Source organism: Pogoniulus pusillus, chromosome 4 (genome assembly GCF_015220805.1).
Source record: "Pogoniulus pusillus isolate bPogPus1 chromosome 4, bPogPus1.pri, whole genome shotgun sequence".
In the NCBI taxonomy this organism is placed as follows: Eukaryota; Metazoa; Chordata; class Aves; order Piciformes; family Lybiidae; genus Pogoniulus; species Pogoniulus pusillus.
Genome location: NC_087267.1, coordinates 34,887,748 through 34,912,756, shown reverse-complemented (window position 1 = coordinate 34,912,756; position 25,009 = coordinate 34,887,748). Strand labels below are relative to the sequence as shown.

The 25,009-nt window shown below is 39.7% G+C and overlaps 1 protein-coding gene across 1 annotated transcript; it reads left to right on the top strand.

Annotated features, from left to right (window-relative positions):
* Positions 1-24,859, top strand: GNAT3 (G protein subunit alpha transducin 3). Its single transcript, XM_064142919.1, has 8 exons — positions 1-118; positions 8,034-8,076; positions 12,347-12,488; positions 15,320-15,477; positions 17,187-17,315; positions 22,413-22,542; positions 22,747-22,900; positions 24,645-24,859. Exons 1-8 carry the CDS (start codon positions 1-3, stop codon positions 24,833-24,835), a joined length of 1,065 nt encoding a protein of 354 aa, XP_063998989.1. The 3' UTR covers positions 24,836-24,859.
* Positions 24,860-25,009: the final 150 nt, after the last annotated feature.

Sequence of the window (25,009 nt, the reverse complement as noted above, 5' to 3'; positions counted from 1 at the left end):
ATGGGCAGCGGAGCCAGTTCTGAGAGCAAGGAGTCAGCCAGAAGATCCAGAGAACTGGAAAAGAAACTCCAGGCTGATGCAGAGAGAGAAGCCAGGACAGTCAAACTCCTACTGTTGGGTAAATAGAATAAAAATTGCTAATATTTTTCCATTGAGAAGTTATTTTGCTCTGGGGTAATATTTCAGTATAGTGAATGTTCCACCTCTTGCTGTTTCATTTGAAGAAGATAACCCCGTAATACATGCACAAAATGTTTTCTTGTTGTGTGTGCTCAGGAATCAATCAGTTAAGTCCCAAGGAACCAGCTGGAAACAAACATGCTTCTGCATGTATTCAATTCTAAGTATTATAAATCCTTCACTTCAAAAAGGACTTGAGAAATGAGAACCTACTGTTAGAATAAATACTACGTTGCTTGCTTACACAGAACTTGGCATAGACTTCAGGCTTTTGCTTTTTTTTTCTCCCATGGATCTATAAGCATTCATTTGCAGGAGGGTTAAGAGAGATAAATGGTTACATAGAAAACCCACAGGTGTGGCAAAGTATTGATATTGTTTACTTTCTAAACTGTTGTACTTAATTTTTCACAGAAGCAGAAAGTCACCTTTTTTATGTATAAAAATGATATTGTGGAGAGTAGAATGGAAGGTAGTGAAATGAGATGAATACAGATGAGTACTCTCATAAGCTACTACTAATCCACACTGACCAATTTAGTAAAAACTAGCAGGTGTGATGGCAAAAAAATATTTTTCCTTGATACAGCTTCATTCTTCTCTCTTTTATTCCATAGTACTGTGGTAGCTTACAACAAATACTCAAGAGTACAATAGCACTGCCACCACAGAATCATAGAATCAACCAGATTGGAAGAGACCTCCAAGATCATCCAGTCCAACCTAGCACCCAGCCCTAAGCAATCAACTAGACCATGGCACCATCTTAATATTGTTCAAACAGTATGATGCCTGTTATGAGAGTTTACATTGGCTTCTCAAAACGAAGAGAAAAATAGCCTTTGATCAGCAAAATGTTTGGGTTTTTCCTTCATTGTAACTGCAATACTTACAAATGCCTTTAAACTGACATTCATTCAACCTGAGCTAGATCTGCTCAAAGCAAATTGGCTTAACTGTTGTTCTGTATCTTATGCAAAATATCTGTTTGTTGAGAATCTCACTATTATTAATAATAAAGAAAAAAGAGAAGAACATCCATGCTTGTTTCTCAGATAATAAGCAGAAAGTAGCAGTTTGATTTTGTTTATGTACCATCAGTATTCAGGTTGTGGTTTACAACGCTTCTCAGTTCAGTGGAGAACACAAAGATTTTCAGTGTCATATTAATGTGAACTATTGCCTCTGCTGGTCAAAAAGCAGAATAATATTTTCATTGAAATGTTCATCAAATTTCAGTACTTTCTATATATTGGCATATTGAGTTGTAACAGGGTTCATTCCTTTCTGTGACTTAATCCAACATTGGTCCAGGAGGAAGATGTTAAGAAATACTTTATAAGGAATTTTTCAGATAAAGAGATTTTTTTTTAAAGATAAGAAATGTGATTATATATTTTGATGTTCAATCCTCCAAGCTTTGGCAGTAGTTTTGGCAGTAGTTCTGGAGGTCCTCTTAAGCTAGAGAACCAATTAAATTACTCCGGCACCATCCCTGGAGGTCTTCAAGAAAAGCCTGGCTGAGGCACTTGGTGCCATGGTCTAGTTGACTGGGTAGGGCTGGGGGATAGGTTGGACTGGATGATCTTGGAGGTCTCTTCCAACCTGGTTGATTCTATGATTCTATGATTTAGTTTTAAGGGCTTTAGATTGAAATGCTTCCTAGTGTATATAACCATCCTTCTTAGAGCCACAGAATCATTAAGGTTGGAAAAGACCTCTAGAGTCATCAAGTCCAACCATAACCCAAATACCATGACCACTAAACTACATCCTGAAACACCACATCTTCTTCTGAGATTATTAATATTAGACTCAGGATACCTTTAGTAAAATACTTTTAAGTTAATTGTAAGCTATGTGAAAAAGACTTCTGTTTCCTTCCTTTAAAATCCAGACATGTTTCAGATATGTTCCTTGTAATGCTTGTAGAAAAGCAATCTTTTCCTGAGATGAGATGATCATCAAAGTCAAAATACTTCCACTGAAGTTTTCTTTATAGAATATACTCCTACATTATCTTCTTTCATTCATGGCACACATGATAAAGATTCAGTTTTGTCAGTGGATGACAACAGTTTGGGAAGTTTTTTTTCTGCAAGAGAACACTAACAACAGATCACATTTGGTGAAAAGCATGTTAGAGGGAGGGGAAAAAATCCTGCAGACTTAAGAGCAAAAGGTGAACAAAATGTGAGTCTGTTTTAAGCCTATTACACAGCTGGAGTGAAAGTGTGGCTTGAATATCTGGCAACACAGCTGCAGAAACAATGTGTATCAGGGGCATCATATAGCTCCTTCCATAGTCAACCAGTGAAATGACCAGACAGGAGAGGAATAGAATCATAGAATCAGTCAGGGTTGGATGGGACCACAAGGATCAGCCAGTTCCAACCCCCCTGCCATGGGCAGGGACACCCTACCCTAGAGCAGGCTAGCCAGAGCCCCTCCAGCCTGGCCTTAAACAGATGCTTGAGCGTGTCCAGAGAAGGGCGACGAGGCTGGTGAGAGGCCTTGAGCACAGCCCTACGAGGAGAGGCTGAGGGAGCTGGGATTGTTTAGCCTGGAGAAGAGGAGGCTCAGGGGTGACCTTATTGCTGTCTACAACTACCTGAAGGGTGGTTGTGGCCAGGAGGAGGTTGCTCTCTTCTCTCAGGTGGCCAGCACCAGAACGAGAGGACACAGCCTCAGGCTGTGCCAGAGGAGATTGAGGCTGGAGGTGAGGAGAAAGTTCTTCACTGAGAGAGTCATTGGACACTGGAATGGGCTGCCCGGGGAGGTGGTGGAGTCTCCATCCCTGGAGCTGTTCAAGGCAAGGTTGGACGTGGCACTTGGTGCCATGGTCTAGCCTTGAGCTCTGTGGTAAAGGGTTGGACTTGATGATCTATGAGGTCTCTTCCAGCCTTGGTGATACTGTGATACTGTGATACTGTGATACCTCTAGAGATGGGGCCTCAATCACCTCCCTGGGCATCCCATTCCAGGCTCTCACCACTCTCATGCTGAACAACTTCCTCCCCATGTCCAGTCTGAATCTACCCACCTCCAGCTTTGCTCCATTCCCCCTCATCCTGTCACCACCTGATAGCCTAAAAAGTCCCTCCCCAGCTTTTTTGTAGGTCCCCTTCAGATACTGGAAGGCCACAATAAGGTCACCTCGGAGCCTCCTCTTCTCCAGACTGAACAGCCCCAACTCTTTCAGTGTGTCTTCATAGAAGAAGTGCTCCAGCCCTGTGATCATCCTTGTGGCCCTTCTCTGGACATGCTCTGGACATCCCATGTGTAATGGGGGCTCCAGAACTGGATGCAGTATTCCAGGTGGAGTCTCACCAGAGCAGAGTAAAGGGGGAGAATCACCTCCCCCAACCTGCTGGAATAAATCTGCTGTGTTCAGATCTGTACCTGTTACCTTTCCATACCTCTCAGATGATCTTTGAAATTATTAAATCTTACACTTAATAAGTCAAAGGCAGCTCCTTTTAAGACAACCAGGCTGACCCTACCCTGATCATATGCTGCCAAAGACAATGTGTTTGCTTATGTTACATTCCATGATCTGAGCAAACACATTATCTGTGTTGAGGTGATAGTTTACAGTTTATCATAGAATGGCTTAGGTTGGAAAGGACCTCAGAGATCATCTGCTCGAACCTTCCTGCCACGGGCAGGGATGCCTATCAACTAGGCTTGGCTGGATCATCCAACCTGGCCTTGAACACACCCAGGAAGGAGGCATAACCCTGATGATACTGTGATACTGTGATACTCCTGGGAAACTTATTCCATAGTCCCATCACCCTCATACTAAAGAACTTTTTCCTAAGATCCAGTCTGAACCTAACCTCCCTTAGCTTCAAACCATTCCTTCATGTCCTGTTATTAGACACCCTTATAAAAAGTAGCTCTCCAGCCTTCCTGTAGGATACCTTCAGGTATTAGAAAGCATCTCTAACATCTCCCTGGAGTCTTCTCTTCTCCAGGCTGAACAACCCCAGCTCTCTCAGCCTATCCTTGTAGCAGATGTGTTCCAGCCTTTGGATCATCTTTGTGACCTATGACATGCACATAAAACCTGCACATATAAACTGGACAACATATGTCACTTTCTGATGTTCCTGACAAACTGTCCAATAGCCAGGAGGGTTCAGTCTTCCATGTTAGTTATTCCTACACTGTAAATGCCATCCCTTCCCCCTACATCAGCTTCTACGTATTTATATATCCAAAAAGTCTGACTGTTTTATGAGTCTGGAACAGACTCCAAGGTGAAATTTCCTTTGTATCAGAGCCACATCTTGCCCACCACATCATACACAGTTTATAAACTTCATAGGAAGCCAGCTTGCAGTTTATTTGTGTGCACAGTGCAAATTCCAAATGTGGCCAAACCAGCTGATGCTTGCAGTGATGGTTCACAGGTCTAAGAACTTGGCTTCAGTTTAAATAATCATGAAAATTTCACAGTTATTTCAAAGTATTTCCATGTTCTCATTGTCTGTAGTTTTCAGTGTCAGGCTGAAACTCACTCTCATTTGAGTTGGTCATCCTCAGCTCACTTAGCTGAGAAATACTCACTTTTATGGCACCTCTCACCCAACTTAATTTAAACATCAGCTTCAGAGTCACAAAAATTGAAGTTGTCTGTTTGGTTTAGTTTTAGCAGCAAATGTTTTTCTCTGCCGAATATAAAAGGTCTCTAACAAGTCATCTGAATGTAGACATCTATAGTATAGACATTTAAAACTAGTTATGAATCAGCTACTGCAGTCTTGAAATCAGGTGCAAGCTGCTGTTATTAACACCTGCATTGGAAGCAAACAATTTGAGCACTAGGAGGGCAAGTAGGGCAGTGTTTAAGGACATTATTTCTTCAAGAGGCTTAGCCCTTACATCCTTTCTGTAGTTTCTCCCATGGAAAAAAAATTGTAGAGTTTCTTGTGAGGCCCAGGAAGAGAAAATTTCCAGCCTAGTTCACAGTTCTCAAAGCTCCAAATGGCACAGACAAGGTTCAGGCTGAGGTGTGGAAACCCTTCCTGATTTTAATGTGAAGATTTTATTTTCCTGATTTTTGCTGGTTTATGTCATCATCAGTGGCTTTTGAAACAGGTTACAACCAAAATACTAAGCCAGTGTGGGGGTTTTTTTGTTTGTCTTCTTATCTTTCCTTCTGAAAAATTCCCTAAACCAACCCTCTGATAAATAATAACTGTAGAGATAATAGCTCTTGATCTGAGACACAAAATCAGCTTAATACACAAAAAGAATCTTCTTCAACGGCTCGGCAGGTGCTAATCCTGAAAGCAGTTTGCAGTCTCCCCAGCTGCCACAACTATTCAAATGAACAGAAAAACAGTCATGTCAAGTTACAGTTGAGGTCCTGGGTTCTGTTCTCGTTTGAATCTGAGAGGCTTTTACCAGCTTTCAAGGCACCTCTCCATTTTTTCTCTTTCATTTCAGTCTATATGACTTGATAGCCTGCAGGAAAGAGGTTAGATAGTCCCAGAGTAGTGGGGGCATTAAAATCGGGTTGCTGGGGAGTGACTCCTTTGTAGTTTAGTGCCTGCAGCCATGCCACACCATACTTCTTTCTTCTACAGTCTTCTCTGCAGCTCCAATGTGCCCAGAAATATAATGGGCTTGGGACATGGAGGACCAAGGTTTGAAATATCCAAAGCAAGAAGGCAGACAGGTTACAGTATGCCAGAGTGTTGCATTACAGCACCTGGCTGAATCTGGATGTGGTGTGCCCTGGAGCATGGTGAATGTGATTTCTAGGGAGAAGTGTGGCATCAGCCTTACTGGCAATGAGGACATTATTCTGCTCCCAGGATCAGGGCCAGTTTCGGGCACTGACCAAAATTCCTATATCTTCATTTTCTGTGCCTTTATCCATTTCAAGGAAACTCAGCATCCCAGTAGAGACAGAAATCAGAGATAGATTTGAAAAAGCTAGATCTCAAATACATGAAATGCAAAATATGGCATTGTTGCCTATTAAGATGAGCCATACATTTTCACAAAGAAATTATTAAAGTCACTAGAACTTTCCATCCTTCAGGATAGGGCTAAGTCTGGCCTAAATTCTCATCTTTTACTCAGAAAACCCGAGCTTAACTATGATTGTCCTTCTCACAACCTCCTAAAGAGAAAGTGCCTTCAGCTTCCCGTGCGGTCACACAAGGGCTATCATGATGCATTCTTGCTGCCGTTTCTGTGATTGCTGCTGTTTCTGTGAGTGGAAGGCTAATGTGGTGGGTGGAAACACAGCCCTGCCCATGTTCCCCTGCCTGGGGCCTTGGCCAGAGGAGCAAGCTGAACAGCAAGGAGAGGGAAGAAAGGAAGCAGGTGCAAGGTAAATTGTTTCTGGCCCATTTCCTCTGGTGCAAATGCTGCTACAACTAACACAATACTCCAGAGCGAAGCCAAACTCTGAGTGTCATCTGTTGTTTAGATAAAGGCATTTCCAGACCATAAATTAAAGATGAGCAGAGGTAGAAAAATGCACCCAGAAGACAGAAATTATTCCTCCCATTCTATTTTAATTTTGCCTTTCAGATCTTGAAGAGATGTGCATTTCTATATTGTATTTCCTGGCATCCCTCCATGAGGTGAATGTATGAATTTTCAGCACAGCCTGTTCTCTTCCTTGAAAAAACCTGTAGGAATTGCCACCTTGCTGATGGGGTTTTACCCAGTTCTTTAGATGGGCATTGAAGGGATAATAAATGATCTACAGCAAATTTGCATTTTTTCTGAGCTGTGGCAGATGGCAGCATCCTCTCATTTTGCATAGCCTCGTTTTTCTCTTGCACTTGCTGCCATTCACATCACGGGTTTTAGAAAATGCTTTGCCTGTGGTTTGCTGTCTGTTGTGATTCATTTGAGTAAAATAATCCCTGTCATTTGAATGTTTTTATTAGCTTTTCAAAATCCATTTGGAAAGTTTGTAATCAGTTTGTTCCATTCACTGAGAAGCCCTCAGTTACAATAGCTATGACACCATTCACTGTGCTAAATAAGAATCTGCAAAGAGAAACCCAGTGATGAACCCTGCCTCAGGTATTCACAGCCAAATTTAAACCTTCTCTTCCGGAGCTTTTAAAATCCAGCTCTTGTTTGGCAACTCTTGCCATGCTTTATCATTCTCACAGACAGAAGCTGATAGTCACTCACAGTGATTTCCAACAGAGAGGGTCTGCACTGCAATTACTCACTATCCAGAAGATAAGAAGGGCAAACTGATCTTACATAACCTGACCAAACCTATGTCCCAGTTCTGCAACTAGCTGTGCAAGCAAGTGCCTGTACCTCCCTGACAGCTACGAGGATTTACTGCAGAATTGCCAGGCTATATCTGTTGCTAGCCTACATATAAGCCTGAACGTTCTGTCTTTTCCAGTTGCCTAAAGAAGATGGCGAAAGAGCACAGAATTTGCTCTTTTGGGCTTATAAAGGCTCGTGAGACACATTAAATTAGCAGCCACAGATCCTGTAATGAATGGGACCCTGTCAGAAGCTCGAGTTTGTTTGTGTCTTTCTGTCTATCTGCCAGGAATGAAATAAAAATATGACCATATGAGATTACCTTAATAATTAAAGAGTCTGTTTTTCTCTGACTTGACCAAATGTTTCCTTTCAAATGTCACTCTCCTTTTCAGAATTAACACTTTACCAAGGTTTCATTCTTTTTAAGTCTAAATGGACACTAGAGAGGGTTACAGTTAGCACAAAGTAGATCTAAGTTATTTGTATGACTCTTCACAGATACAAAATTCTGTGTTCCAGAGAGTTATTTTGGTACTTGCTGCCTATTCATGTATCAATCACATCTCCTGAACATTCCCCTTCTGCAGGTGCTGGAGAGTCAGGGAAGAGCACTATTGTAAAGCAAATGAAGTAAGTACCTGAATATTCCTAAAAGTTGTCACATTTGGTATTTGTAGCATAAGAGTATAAGCCATCTAGCTAATGTCTTATCACAATATTTATGCTGCTTTAAAACCAACTTCTCATTCAACCACAGAAAGAAAAACACAAAGTGACTAAGACACACAGCTGGACTGGTAATCAAATCTGTCTGATCTAATCATGTACTAGTCCAACTTCTTACTGAAGACCAAACAAGATTGTTCACTGGCTTTGGCAGTAGTTACAGTACTATAGTGAGAATAGGAGTACATGAATCAACCAGCCACAGATCGACCTACCTCGCATCTCATCTCCTGTAGTAGCTGGTGAAAAGATGTTTGCAGAAGATCATCAGACCAGATAAGCAAACACACAGCAACACTTCTGCTGGATACCCTGACACTAGCTGAGGACCTGTGATTCAGGCACTAATTCAACCTGTGAGATTGCACAGCTGTGTTTAATAGCCCTCATTTAATTCATGCCTACAGATCTCCTGAATCTTTTTCAAACAAATGTAAACTAAAACCATGCACAATATTCTACAGGGAGTGGTTCCACAGCTGACAATTCACATGTGATGTGAACTATCCCTCGTGGTTCCATTTTCATTTGGTCCATATAAATTTGATTTGATTTCACTGAGAAAATCTTGAAGCACTCACATTGCATCTGTTTCTTAGAGCTGTCCAAATATAGAAAAAAAAAAAAACAAAAAACACCAAACACATCCATTGTAACTGTTTAGACATGATCCCACTTGATAATTTCTTCCAGTGTCAAAATCAGAGTGCTTTATGAAACCAGCATTATTCCAAATGCTGTATCTGTAGCAGTGCATTTTAAAGAGTAAAGTAAAAAAAATGTTCTGTCATAAGAGAGATTTTCTATTTAAGCAGCTCATTTTGCAATAAGACAGATTCAGATCCATCCATCAAATACTTTGCTAACTTTTTTGTTCCACTTAAATGGTGGATAATTTTATCTCTGAGTTCCAATCAGAAGACCCCTCCCTATTGAGCAAACCACTGAAATTTATTGTGTTGAAAGCTTCCCCAGATGTTCCTTTGAATTGAGGTCTTTAAGGAGGCTGATAACCCTTAAGAGCATCAAGAAGGGAGCAGAAAATGGCAAAGCAGAGAGTTATCTTTAAAGCCCTGTGTATTTATAAGCTGTCAGCTTGATGGCAAATATTAAATATTGCCAAGAAAAGTGCTTATTAAATTAATAATTTTTCATATAAAGTGAGATATTTCTGTAAAACCCAAATACCTTTTTATTAAAAAAAAAAAAAAAGAGGGTGGAATCTTTGCAGTAAAAATAAAATGGAAGTTGAGGGGGAAAAAAAACACGTTGGGAACAAAAATGGAAGTCAGGAAGGAAAAATGGAGATTGGAAGGAAGAGAGGTTGAGAAGGAAAAGAAGGGGTTGGTAGTAAAAAATAGAAGAAAAGTGGAGGTTGGGAAGAGAAAAAGAACTTGGAAGAAAAAAAAGGTTGGGAGGAAAAATGGAGACTGGGAAGAAAGATGGTGGTTGAGAAGAAAAATGGAGATTGGGAAGAGAAAAAGAACATGAAAAAAAAAAGGTTGGGAGGAAAAAAGGAGGCTGAGAAGAAAGATCATAGTTGGGAAGAAAATAAGAGCTTGAGAATAACAAAGGTGGTTGGGAAGAAAAATGGAGGTTGGGGAGAGAAAAAGAACTTGGAAGAAAGAAGGTTGGGAGGAAAAAAGGAGTCTGGAAAGAAAGATCGTGGTTGGGAAGAAAATAAGAGCTTGGGAATAACAAAGGTGGTTGGGAAGAAAAATAGAGATCAGAAAGAAAAAAGGAGGTAGGGAGAACATAAAGGAAGTAAGGAAGAAATGAAGAATTAATTCTGAGGAAAAAAACTAGTGGGGAAGTAAAAAGAGGAGTTGGAAGAAAACATGGAAATTGGAAAGAAAAATGGAAGTTGGGAAGCTGGTTGCTTTCAAAAGAAGTAGTTTTGCTGAAAATACAATTTTACACTAAAATCTGGATAATTCTACTCTTATTAACATAATTTTCTATTCATAAACCTCATTATTTCCAGACTAAAATTTTGAATAAAACTTGAATCCTTTCACTAATCTTTGCAAAATACTTTCAGATATTCAAAATACAGATATACTGTGTGGTCTTAAAAAGGCTAGCATGGTTATAAGGAATAGCTAAAAAGGGGGGAAAAATAAATAGACTTCTCTGGAGCTCTGCGTTCTGACTAGAACACTTCCAGTGTCTGATTTAACTTTATGAAACCAAGTTAGGTATTTCTATGCTGTGCTCTAAGTTAAGAGTGCAAACCTACTATAAATAATTCAGTGAATAAAAAGCAGATAACAAAAGATTTCAGAACTCATCATTTCTCTCGATACTGAATCAAATCCACCTATCTGACGAGATCTCCTTGAGTGAAAAAAAAAATAAACAGAATAAGTTTTTTCCTCTAATTAAAAAAATAATTTAGAGATTATGACTAGTAGCCTAACACCTCATGCCTTCACCATCCTGCATTTGTTATTTAAATATTGTTTATTTTTTCAAGAGGATCAGGGAACAATTTTTTTTTCATTTGTTAAAATGCTCCTTCTGACTCTATAAAGGTTCAGCTTGTTTTACAACACCCCTTTACAAAAAACAGATCTTTAATGAAGGTAGAAAAATTCACTACTAATTAAAGAGATTGGCTAACCTGCCTTCTGCCAGGGGACATAAATACACTTTAAAGCAAACAAAAAGAGTAACAGCAAAACAAAACAAAATCAGTGAAAAGCCTCAAGCAAACCCAAGTTTTCTCTGATTCCAAAATCTAGTTTTATTTCAGAATCTTACATCTTTTTCCTTCCTTTGCTCTTCAAATGGAAAGCATAAAAACATAACATAGCCATCTGAGGACAGTGTTAGAGCCTTTGCTTCCCTCTTATCTCAGTTATTTTACAGGCAAAGACAAAACATCCATCTTACTCAGAAATCCTGTTATGGCCATCGCTGAGAGACACACAAAGCAGTTAAACCAACTTCATGAACTTCACATTTGAGTTTCCATATATTTCACTCCATTGTTTATATAAAGACTGATACTTCCACAGGTAGTAAGGGTGAGAGTGAGAAGAATATGATTAAGTACCATTGCAAGGGGTAACATAGATGCATCTGAAATGATTTCTTGGTTTGGGTGATCTGACCCAGTAAAAGGGATCACCTACACTAGTAGGGAGCTCTGGACTCTATGGTGTTTTACAAAGAGCACATTGCTTAGGCCATCTCCAAGCAGCAATCCAAATTATCCAGTGCACACATCCATACATATTCTGGACTAACCTGCCAGATGGTTTCATATCACCCCTTTCTGCTTGTATAACTTTATATACTTGCATATATTTCTGCTCTGTCCAGCTGTATCTCTGGCAAAAGACAGGAAAAAAAGAAACATCATCACAAAACAGAGAAATTATGTATTTGATAACCTGTCCTTCATCTCTGAACAAGTGAGATAAGCAAGAACAGAGCCTCAATTCCAGCAGCAGTCTCAATTCCAGCAGCAGCCAAAGCAATTTAGAGTGTACTACAGCTAAAAGGGTGAGGTTATCCTTTTTTTCACAACTCATCAATAAAGATATCTCTGAGTTACAGTATAATCTGCACACTGATCTTGGAGAACTTTAACCTCATGTTATTCTCCAGTCATGCAGGATTATGAAACTACAATCCCTCTGTCAGAATTAGATTAAATTAATTTGTCTACTAACTTTCTTTGTCCTCTGAAATACAGGCCAAATCCTCTGGAGTAATATGTAGGCACCCAAAGCCTGTACATAATGACAGTAATACCTCTCAATACCTAGAGATTGTAACTGATGTATAATGGAATATTGATTAAAAAAAGAAATTGTTTTCTTGAGGAAGTACCTCAGAGCATAGAAATTTTGTTGTTGTAACGATTTTCCTATTCTCTGTGAGATTCTGCATAAAAATGACAACAATTAAACACACAAGTTCACAGACCATGAATAGCTCATGTTGTAGATTCTAGTAATAAAAAGATCTGGGATTCTATCACAGCGATGCATTTTGCCCTGCGCCCATAGGAATGGGCCTGGTTCTTGTTCCAAATTCAAATATCAACCCTCAGGGCAAAATAACCCACCACCTCTTCAGCCACACTGGGAAGTCAAAACCTAGCCTGATAAATTTAACCTCACAGAGCATCCCATAAACCTTTTATTTTCCATTTTTGCACCAGGATTATCCATAAAGATGGTTTTACCTACCAGGAACGCATGGAGTTCAGACCTGTCATTTATAGTAATACAGTGCAGTCTATCCTGTCAATTGTGAAAGCAATGATCAAGTTAGGAATCAGCTATGAAAATCCAGCTAGAATTGTGAGTATGACTTTATTTCTCTTGAAATAGGTATTGGAATACAATTTTTTGTAACATAATTGTAGAGATTAGTAGAACAGAAAGTGTATTTGCTTTATGAAGCGAAATTGGTATTTGGTATTTGGTATTTGCTTTATGAAGTGAAAATGAAGTACTGGGTGAGATATATGGTACAGAATGTCCTCACCTTTTTCATTTCCTCAAGATTGATGCCTGGGCTCTAACATTTGCACAAACTAACAAAAGAAATATTTAACCTGCAAAGACATAAGAAAGGGAAAAAAAGAAAGAGATCCCTTTCTTAGCTGCTTAGTCACTTACTTATTGCTGTTGGGAAATGTAAAAAAATATTTCATTTTATTAGTAAAACTTGGGGCTCAGTCATGTAAGGAAGGGCCCTTTAGACATGTTGGGAATATTCCAGTTGCTCCTGGAGCAGAGACCTTCCCACTGTACAGATGCAGCACCAGCTGTTTAAAAGTTATTGATGTAAGGGTTTTTTTTTAATATAAGATTTTATTTCAGCTGGGCTTTGTTCTTCCTGTGTTCTGGTCCATATTTAGCTGCTTAAGGTCACCAAGCTCAAAGAACAAGCTCATCTAAGACCCAAGAGCAATGGGTTTATCTATATTCCAGGATTCTCTGCAAGCACCTCTTAATGGTCCTGAAGGTGCTTCAGCTTGTAATTCTGAGTATCTGGTTTGGGGAAAGAGCACTTTTTTCCTTCTGAAGCACAATTGCTACCCATTTTTTATATGACAGTAAGCTGAAATCCATCTAAATGATGGAGAGGAACAAAACATTCTACAAATTGGGTTTATGATAAAGTCTATCCACTGCTATCTTCTTCTTTTGCGTAAGCATCAAAATCCACTGTTACCACCTCTTGCACTTATTGTACCCATGAAGGCTCTGAGCTCAGTGCTTCTTATTGTAGGTTATGCAACCCACAAATCCAACTTTGCAGAAGGATAGCTATAACCATTAAATGGTATGTGGTATCTTAAACTGTTATCTTGAAGCTGCACAAGTGTGTACCCAGGAGAGCAGCCTTGGAGACAAATTAGAGATACACATGGGAAAGCATGACTCAGTTCTGCTGATTCTGGCACTGAGCAAAGTAATTGGGGTGTAAATGGAGACAGTGTTGTCTAACGTAGAAGGGCAATTTTATGGCTATCCTTTTCCCTCTTTCAAATGAAGGCAATCCTCTACCAGCTATTCCTCCCCTCCCTGCTTTTTTTTAACAAAACAAAACCAACTTTTTCTCCAAGCTCATTCAATTTCTCCAATATTTTAGAAAACCTGTAGTGTTTTAGTTATGATCCTACTCTCATCTTGACAAAGTTTCCATAAACTGTAGTCTCTATTTAAATACAAAAGGATCATACATTCCTGAAACAAATTTGTCACAAGTTATTGAGAAGATATTCTCTAATTTTTTAATGAAACATGCTTTCTGACATAATGGTGTTTAGCAGAAGTCATTTCTATCTTTGCAGCTATTGCCTGCAAATCAATTCAGTTCTCTACTTACAGGACCAGAAAGAAATTATGTTCTGTAATTACACACTGCTGTGACAGTGTGTGAAATGAAGCTATTTTAATCATACTCTTTATTTACAGTGTATTCTTAGGCTGTTAACCACTGAAAAGAAATATGTTTCATGTACTAGATTATCTGAAGTCTTTTTTGATTGACTGTAAAAGTCAAATTACAGAATGCTATATTAAAAATACTGGAGGTTTTATCAGTTACAGGTTTCCTCTTCCTCAAATAAAAGAAACCCAAAACCCTATTGGAAATGCATTCTCTACTTGCATTGACTTTGTCACATTTCTCACTGTGGCCTAAAGGTAAAAAAATTTCCTTCCCAATACACTCAAAAATATACTCAGATGTCTGTTTCTGCTTTGATGTAGTCACATTTAAGCTTTATATATTAGTTTTAATGTAGTTTTTCATACCTCACTACTCTCTCTTACAATAAAAACCTTTCTTCCAAGTTAGACTTTTCATGAACACCTTTGGCAAGATGAAATTGAGCCCTTGTAAAAACAAAATGAAACCAAAAAAAGGAAGAAAACTGTGTATCATGATTTAAGTTTAACCTTGATACTAACTAAAGCAAAGTGAGTTTGTAAAAGGATGTTGACATGCACAGGCAAGCACAGCTAACTGGAAATACAGTAAAAATGAGAAATTTTGCTTCTGCAACTCATTGTAAACCAATGGCTTCAAGGAGGTGAAGTGGCACAGTGTGTTTGCATAATGTGCTAGTTTGAAGCAGGGTAGAATGTTTGGGTAAGAAAAATTAGATCATAGGCTGTGAAAGGAAAACAATGGTGATGTCTGCTCCCCTCACAGTCTCACTGAGAGGTATGGGAACAAGAAGGGAAAACATTAGATAACACTCTCTCCATTTTCTCTTCATTTTCGGGCTGGGCTCTGGCTGAGCTGCATCTCCCTAACCTCACCTGCCACTAACCTTGCTCCTTAACCTCTTGGCTGAACCTCTGTTCTTCCTTAGGACTGTGGTAGGGTTGAGAGGGGCATGGGGAAGGTGCAGGGGTGGTTGAGAGCCCCTCCTGGGGACTCAAGTTTCTGGGAGGGGAGTTGTGCTTCTGTATTACTTTTTACCTTGTATATTTCTGTATATAACTGTATATATTGTAAGTAGCTGCTTGTATATTGTGCCAGCTGTAAATAAATAGCTTCGTTTATATTCCCAGAACCCAACTGAGTCTAGCTAGGTATTTCTAAAAGTGGGGGGGGGGGGCGGGGTACATCCAAACCACCACACATAATATTGACTGAAATTTGTCTTTAGGAAGATGAAAGGAAGCTGTGTGCCATGGCAACAGCTCTGGAAGATGGTGACATGTCTTCTGAATTGGTTGAACTCATCAAACAACTGTGGAGCGACGGCGGGACCCAGGCCTGCTTTGCAAGGGCATCAGAGTACCAGCTCAATGACTCAGCAGCCTAGTAGGTGACCCCAGCTGCAGGTGCTGAACAGCTGGCTAGTACTGTAACACACAGCCTAGGTAGGCTTGTAACAAGAAGTCTTCCTCACATGCAGAACAGTCTACAAAAAGTATTACTTCTTAGCCTGAAAAAGATTTTTTTTTTGCCTTTTTTTCTTTTTATAATGTATCAGAAATGTTTACATGGAGTTTAAAAAAAAAAAAGTGTATTTTCAACACAAACACTGCAAGCTGTTGAGCATAAGTCTGGAGTTTTACTTTTTGTTTCCTCTAAGCTAATCTGTTTGCACAGAGAAGTGATCCTTGGGCCAGCCTGATGGCCCAGTTCCCTTTCTGTGACCTGGGAGGTGGCAGGCAGATAAGCAGAGGAATAGGGTTGCTCAGCTCCAACTCCGCAAATGATCATCATTCAGCTGGAGTACATGCCCTAGGTTAGATGTAGTCAGTAATCATAGACTCTGCAGGGATCCCTGGTTTGGTTGCTTCTACAGCTGTTTCACAGGGTACAGTGTTTTCTCCTTAAGCTCATAAATGGCTGAGAAGGGAGGTGACATGTGGGTCAGAGTTCTACCAGAGCGCATAAATCTGTCTAGATCTGGAACAGAGGTTTCTTCCAGCTGAAGTCCACCTTCCTAGGTCTGCAGCTAGAGGTTCCTCTGCTCCTACAGCTCCTCCTACAGGTTGAGGGCACCTAAAGAGTCAAACCTTACAGAGCATCGTATGACGCTTCTAGTCAGCAGGGGAAAGCGTGATCTGAGGCTGGGCCAGGAGCCAGGCAAACTAGAGGCAGCAATAGCTCACAAGTTGTAGACAGCAGAAGAAATATCCCATGAAAACATTAAAAATTCTTTGTATCTTTGTATCTTCAAAACAACACTTAAGAGCTCTCTGTAAGGTACCTAAAGAGAAAATATCACCTGTGTTGCTTTTGTGCCTGATTTGGCAGTATCTCGAGGCAGCCTTGTATTGCTCTAAGAATAGAAATAATTGTTTCCTGACATATCCTTTCTGACAAGCCATGCTGCAGTTCCCAGCACTAAAAGCTCGTACCAAGTCAGCAAAGGGAAAAAACACTCTTTGAAATAAACCCCAAGCAAATAAACCAATAACAACCAAAACCCACCACCACCAAACAAACAAAAACCCCAAACAACAATGACAAAACCCCCAAAACCAAAACACCTAACTCTAATGCAGAAACCCTCCCGAAATACACCTGTTTGCCAACTAACATTCCAGTCTGTACACTAGATTAGGTTTTGCTGACTAAAAAGAAGATAGAAATAGTGTAATGCTCTGTGTCCTGTTTCAAAGTGCAATAGGTTTCAGTATTCAAGGGAGCTAGTGCAGACTGTCAAGGAGCCAGTCACAAAAACACAGAATATTAGGGTTTGGAAGGGACCTTGAAATATCATCCAGTCTAACCCCAGTGCCAGAGCAGGATCACAGGAATGCATTCAGGATTTTCCTGAACTGAAATTCTCAGAAAGAGAATGTCTATACAACTAAAACTAAACTAAACCTAAACCAAAAAAAGATTGAATTAAAGGTTCTAGATTGTGGATCTAGGATATTTAAAAACAAATAGCATTGCATTTATGTGTCCAATTTGTATGAAATATTCTAAAGTGGCTCAAAATGAAGTGATTATGTAATGTTCATTTCACCTTTTTAACTCATTCATCACCATTTCTTTCTTATTCCCCTCAGTTACCTCAATGACTTGGATAGGTTAGCAATGCCAAACTATGTGCCTACTGAGCAAGATGTTTTGCATTCCCGAGTGAAAACAACTGGGATTATTGAGACTCAGTTTTCTTTCAAGGACTTGAACTTCAGGTATGAATGCCATATTTGACAGTTTCCTATGGTTTTATTTTTCTTGAGTATTTTCTTTCAAAAGCATAAACATTCTGATACTGGTAATCCCATTGGAATATCACAGAATCGCTGTGGTTGGAGAAGACCTTTAAGATCATCAAGTCCAACCATTATGGAATTCTAGTAGGGCCAATACTACACCATATGCTTCATCACCACATCTAGATGGCTTTTTAATACAGCTGGGGATGATGATTCAACCACTCTCCTGGGCAGCCTGTTCCAGTCTTCGATAACTCTTTTGGTATAGAAGTTTTTCTAGTGTCTAACCTAAATATTTCCATGTACAACTTGATGCCATTTCCTTTGGCCCTGTCAGTTGTGATCTGTGAGAAGAGACCAACACCCACCTCTCTACAACCTCCTTTCACATAGTTGTAGAGAGTGATAAGGTCTACCCTCAGCCTCCTTTCCATCACACTAAACAACTCCAGCTGCCTCAAAAGCTCTTCATAAGACTTAGTCCTAAGACCATTCATCAGTTTTGTTGCCCTTCTTTGGACATGTTCCAGGACCTCAATGTCTCTCTCTTGTCATGACGGCCCCAAAACTGAACACAGTATTCAAGGTGTTGTCCCACAAGTGCTGAGCACAGGAGACAATCACTCCTCTGGTCCTGTTTATCACGCTACTCGGGCCAGGATGCTGGTGGCCCTCTTGGCCGCCTGGGCACAGTCTTAGCTTATGTTCAGATAGCTGTGGACCAACATCCCCAGGTCTTTCTCTGCTGGGGAACTTTCCAGGAGCCCTGGACCAACCCTGTAGCATTGTAGGGGACTGTTGTGGCCCAAGTGCAGGACTTGGTATTTGTCCTTGTTAAAGCTCAATTGGACTCAGCCCACTGATCCAGCTTGTCCAGATCCCTTGAAAGAGCCTTCCAGTTCCCTCTGAAGAGCCTTCCTACCCTCCAGCAGATGAGCACTGCCACCTTGCTGTAGTCTGCAGTTACTGAGGGTGCTTCCAATCTCCTTTCAAGATCACTGATAAAGATATTAAACAGGAATGGTCCCAACACTGAACTCTGAGAAACACCACTTCATCCTTGAATCCACTCTCATTTAAAATTTTGAAACAGACAAAAAACCCAAGATACTTTAGTCCTTGTAACCCAGCCATATGCATATACTGGACTGTTGTGAAGAGCTGTCAGAGTATCAGGTTCTAAAAGGACATTTTTACATATGTGAGTGTCTATAAAGCACTATTTGTAACCTGTCATTTGAATAATTGTTTACAACATCTATGAGTTGTGCCTTCCTAAATGTCCTTAACAGCATGCAAAAGGGTTGATGGCTACTAATTTGCCTGCACTCTCAACTATTCACTCTCCTCTCTTGAGAAGGAAAGGAACTGCTCTTAACACTGGAATGCATTACAGCTGGCAAAAAAATTAAATCATTTCTGTCCCCAGGGAAATTTCAGTATTAGCATGCATGCTTGCATGCTCATTGAAGATGAAAAGCAAAATGTTCAGACAAAAAATCTTGAAATGAGAAATCTGACTGAAAATAATTGACATTTTCAGATACTCAAGATTTTGGTGTGCTTGGTGCACCAACTAAAAGTATCTAAATCCACATGAAAACGTACTTGAATGAATCATGATAGTTTTGATATTCTATAAGGTCTTTGTCTACAGACTGAATTCATTTAATTTTTCATTTAAGGGTTGGGGTACACACTGAGGAACATAGTCTAGACAAGAGATTGTAGAGATAGACAGACAAAGCACCAGGATTATAACTTTTACATTTTTCATTGAGATTCTGTTTTTTAGCTCCTCATGTGACAATTAAACACCCCTCAAACTATGCTACCACAAGGGAGCTTTGACACAATGGAGACTACATATGCAACATAAGATTCTGTGGTGGATGTCCTATAAGTAAATGATTATCATCTATTATTACACAAAATAATCATGACAATTCAGCACATAGGAACTACCAACAAATGTACAATGTTGTAGGCACTACCATCTTCTTTTTCTCTGATTACCGTATTCCCAGACAGGTTTGTGCATTGGAAATCTAAGCATCTTCAGTAACAACCCTAGTTTGTGTAAAAAATAAAACCAGGAGATTGAAAGATATCATCATCAAGTCCTCTCTGACATTAATTTTACCAGCCCTGGTATTAGAATATCAGAATTAGTGTCCATGTCCAACTGCAATGCAGCACAGCTGAGAACTAAGTACCTGGGTGTCTGCAAACACAAGAGACAAAAACCACCCTCTGCTCCACATTACAGTAGTGTTATGTGAGTGAAGTCATTGGTGATATTGAGCACTTGAGTAATAGAAGGTAAAACCACTAAAAAAAATAGTCTGAGGGGTTTGAGCTGTGATAGGGATGCAGAGCAGCTATAAATCCATTTTAACCAGTCAGTTTCTGCTACTTTGCATTGCCAGAAAAAATGCAAAACAGCTGGGGGGGGGGGGGGGGGGGGGATCCTGATGACTTTGTCTTTAGTTTGCCAAGTACCACAGAAACATCTATAAAGAGAGGAAGACTTTCACATTCAGAGTGAGTTTTGGTTGATGCACTTAAATCAGGGTTGAGGTCAAAGCCATACATGGATGAAAAGAAAACATAACCAGATGCCTTATTCACTAAAACATTTGTCCCTCTTCTGAAGCAGAAAACATTTTGTATCTGTGCAGGGAAAGTCAAAATTCAAGTATTGCTCAAAGGAACTGAATTACAGTTGCAGAGACAACATCTCCTGTATTTGCTACCTTCTTAGTGGTTACTTTGCTACTTTAATGTAATTTAGCTTCAACTTATTTCACTGATACCAACTTTGATCTCCAGACGTCAGAACATAGAATCACAGAATGGTTTGGTTTGGAAGAGACCCTCAAAGATCATCTAGCCCAACCCTCCTGCAGTCAGCAGGGATATCCTCCCTGCTTGCTCAGAGCCCTTTCCAGCCTGATCTTAAACATCTCCAGGGACAAGGCCTCAACTACCTCCCTGAGTAGCCTGTTCTGATGTTCTACCACCCTCATGGCAAAGAATTTGATCCTAATATCCAATCTAAATCCACTCTTCTCTCATTTCAAACCATTGCTCCTTGTCCTGTCACTGCAGGCCTTTGGAAACAGTCCCTTTGCAGCCTTATTGTAGGCTCCCTTCAGGTACTGGAAGGCTGCTGTTAGGTCTACCTGGAGCCTTCTCTTTCCAGGCTGAAGAACCCAAATTTACTCATCCTGCCCTCACAGCAGAGGTGCTTCTGCCCCCATGGTAACTATTTGCAAAACATGGGTAAATATTTTGAAGAGAAGGTCTGATCTTCATAGGTTCTTTCCTCCTTTCATTTCCATTGTTGTGCCCTAGCTGGATTGAAATCAAGCAAGCTTTACTTTACTCTTCAGGTCTTGCTGTATGCACCAGCAGGACAAATATATACGCAGCTAGTCTCAAATCTGTAGCTAAGTTTTCCAAGAGTAGTGCTGGGAAAACATCAGGCTTTCAAGTCTAACTATGACTGTGTTGGTAAATGAAAAAGATCATCTCAGACTTCTGGGCACTAATCCCAGCCACAAGTCAAGATGCTTTATTCATACTGACCTCACTGAACTAACTTAGTGAAGAAAGGCTTGGAAGAATGCCATTACTGTTATCAAAATCTTACTCCACAACAGCTTCTTGATTTCCTAATAATTCATGTTTATAGAAACCCAATGGTCACAGATTGAATGTACTAGGAAAAAGATTATTTGGTTTTAATCTCTAATGAGTCCTCAGCTGCAGTGCTTGTTCACCATGAACATTGGGAAAGGTTTCATTTCTTCTAAGCAGAATGAAAAATTATAAACTATAATTTTGTTGGGTTTTTTTCCATCAGCTTCATTACTAATTGTGAAGAAAAGAAAGGATCATTATTCTGGAAAAAAATAGTGTTTCAGTAAGATATTATTCTTGCTATGTTTATTTCTCACATGTGTTTTTTTATACTGGATTCCACTATTTTCACTAGTATACAAACTGAGTTGTGTTTCAGTTTGAGATACTGCAGGAGATACATCCATAGAATAAGATCTAATGCATTTTCTTGAAGAGATGGATAATGAACAGGGAAATAGGTTTTACAGTTTCAAGTTCTAGCACAAGCAGCCCAGGGAAAAGTCATCATGAACACAACAGAAAAAGTAAGTGTAGGATGATAAAGTTGATTTTTTGCATGCTTTTCCTCTTTTATAAAGCACTGGAAAATAAATTTCAGGTTTAGCATCTTTTATATCAGAAAAACAGTGAAAAGAAAACCTGTCCCTGAAGAACAACAAATACAAACATGGGAATTTTGAAAGCTGGTGCTGTGCAGAACACTGGTAGCTTTGATGACAGCTCATTTCTATTGGGCCCTAACTAGATCCCAGATGCTCAGTTGGCTTTTGGTCCCACATAAAGAGCCCATAAAAAGTTCATATGACTCTACCCAAATTTCTGGCAAACACTGAAGGAAATTAATGAAGAGGAGGCCAATCCCATGTTTTCCTCTCTACAAATAAAGAGGTTCCTGCTCCCCATGAATTGTTGCTTAAACAACAATTAATGCAATTGGTAGGGCAAAGACTCCTCATGCACAAACACATGCTGCAGGTTTTACAGCCAGCCAAAGGACTGTGCCAGGGCAATGAATAGCTGACTAAACACCTGCCATTCAAACCTAACAAGTGAGTCAACCCGTGACACAGTCATCTGACTTTTGATCCAAGTGTCACTTCGCTACAAACAAAACTGAAAAGTAAGGAGTGACAGTGGATTTGTATCTTTGTCAACACTCCATGTAAGAATTCTGTCCTGAATAAATCCTAGTCCAGCACTGAGCTTTTCCTCAACACACAGTGCCACATGAAAGTGCTGAAGGTATTTCCCACACACAGATATTTAAGCCTTTATGTTTCCTTTTATACCTTCTACAAAGCTGTAAATAATACATAGTACTCCTTGACCTGCTGGAACAGAAACAGCTGGGTGTTTGATTGTCATTCATGTCCAGTTGCACTCTGCACATTAAAAGCATGATTATGTCCACATTTTTCCTGCAAGGATGTTTGATGTGGGTGGACAGCGATCAGAGAGGAAAAAGTGGATTCACTGCTTTGAAGGAGTTACTTGCATCATATTCTGTGCTGCACTCAGTGCCTATGACATGGTTCTGGTGGAAGATAAAGAAGTGGTGAGTCAGAAAAGACAAACAACCCTTTTTGCTGCTACATTTTGCTGTACTCTCTGATAGCATATCAGAACTAGCCCTGTTCCCTGATAAACATTTAGAGTCTATTATGATATATTGGTTCTTGCCAGTAAAGAACATCAGAGTAAACATGACAAGTGGAGATAAGATTTGTCAGTCTCACATTTACCTTTTACCTCTCAACAGAACAGAATGCATGAAAGTCTTCAGCTGTTCAACAGCATCTGCAACCACAAATGCTTTGCAGCCACTTCCATTGTGTTGTTTCTAAACAAAAAAGACCTCTTTCAAGAGAAAATAACAAAAGTTCACCTGAATATCTGCTTTCCTGAGTATAATGGTAAGTTTGACATTCTCAGAAGAAAATACATTTAGATGATTAGTGTATGCCATGCATTAAAAACTAAGACTGACTCAGGTCACATACATATAACCATTTAAATTCTAAATCTTGTCTAAGCATCCACCCTTTTCTCAAAAGAATGGTGTGGGACAGACATGGCCAGAATACAGCTCATCTCACCTACACATGATGCCTGTCCCAGGGTGGCACAGTCTCTCTCTGGAGATGCTTATTTGTCTCCACTGGCAGTAGAGGAAGAAGAGAGAACTAGAATCAGAGAATCAGAGAATTGTTTCTGTTGGAAAAGACCTCTAAGACCATCAAATCCAAACTAACACCACCGTGGCCACCAGACCATGTCCCTAAGTGCCATATCTACATGCTTTTTTAACACCTCCAAGGACAATGACTCCACTACCTCCCTAGGCAGCCTGTTCCAATGCCTGATCACTCTATCAGGAAACATTGTTTTTTTCCTAATAACCAATCTGAACATCCGCTGGCACAATTTGAGGCCATTTCCTCTCTTTTTATCACTTCACATTAGAAGTTTCAGATTGCTAAAGGGTGGTATGATGAACCTAGCCAGTCTTTCAGTAAGGCAGTGGCTTCTCACTCACATACATTGTAACTAAACACAGGGTTGTTTTTTGGTATGATAGTAGTGTCTTCTGGAAATATAAACCAGCAGCTATTTCCAGCTGATGCAATACGAGGCTATGTCGAAGAGTGGCAAACAAAAAAACTAATGTTTGGGATAAGGTGTAATGAGAATGAAGCATACTTAGAGCAGTATTATTATTAGAAGAAAGGTTCTATGCAGCCCCTGAAAATTAGCTCCTTCAGTCTCTTTCTCAGGACACATCAACCCAAAATTGTCCAGTGCTTCACTGGGATAATCAAACGTTATGTGCTAACTCAGTGGAGCCTCTTTACACTGCCTGAGGCTTCAGCAAGGGCTCTCAGCAGGAGCCTGTCACCACGAGTCTCATCCTGCTGTAGCAAGTTCCAGTTCCTGGTACAACTATTCATGCCTGATGTTTTTTTCTAAAGGAAGACTACTGAGAGGCAGAAGAGCTGCAAGAAAATCATTCCGTCTTCATCTCTTCAGTTTTGTATTTTCCATCAGTTTTGTCTGCTATCTCTCTGTTTCCCTTTTAATTTACGCTCCTCCCCTTTTTCTTCTTCGTCTTTCACCTCCTGGGCTTTCTCTGAGATCCTCAGCTCTTGGAGGCACTCACTTGGAGGCATTTCACTTCAGAAATGAGGACTTCTGGTTAAGTACTGAAATTTTGGTTTAGGTGTGCAGTTTAGATACAAAATTTTCATACCTAATATAAGAAATTAAATCTCTTTAAGAAAGAAAGAAAGAAAGAAAGAAGGAAAGAAAGAAAGAAAGGAAGGAAGGAAGGAAGGAAGGAAGGAAGGAAGGAAGGAAGGAAGGAAGGAAGGAAGGAAGGAAGAAAGAAAGAAAGAAAGAAAGAAAGAAAGAAAGAAAGAAAGAAAGAAAGAAAGAAAGAAAGAAAGAAAGAAAGAAAGAAAGAAAGAAAGAAAGAAAGAAAGAAAGAAAGGGAAAGAAAGAAAGAAAGGAAGGAAGGAAGGAAGAAAGGAAGAAAGAAAGAAAGAAAGAAAGGGAAAGAGAATTAAAGGAAAAGAAAAAGGAAATTCTTATTTCTTTGTAGCTGTAAGGAAGTACCAGTTGTGACGTATCTTCTCTTTCTCCCACTGTTCTCTCCACTAGGACAAAACACATTTGAAGATGCTGGAAATTACATTAAGAAACAATTTCTAGACTTGAATCTAAGGAAAGAAGATAAGGAAATCTATTCTCACTTGACATGTGCAACAGACACCCAGAATGTCAAGTTTGTATTTGATGCAGTCACAGACATAATCATCAAAGAAAATCTGAAAGACTGTGGCCTTTTCTAGCCATTCATTCTCTTGCTCACGTCTTTACTTAACCTCAGTCCACTTTCCTCTCTTTATCCTGTGTGTTGACTGAAATAAAAATCTCTAGGAAGAAACCATATCATTTGGGCTTTCCTCAGCTGTTATTTGAAGACTTAGAATTATAGAATGGTTTGGGTTGGAAGAGAGGTCCAA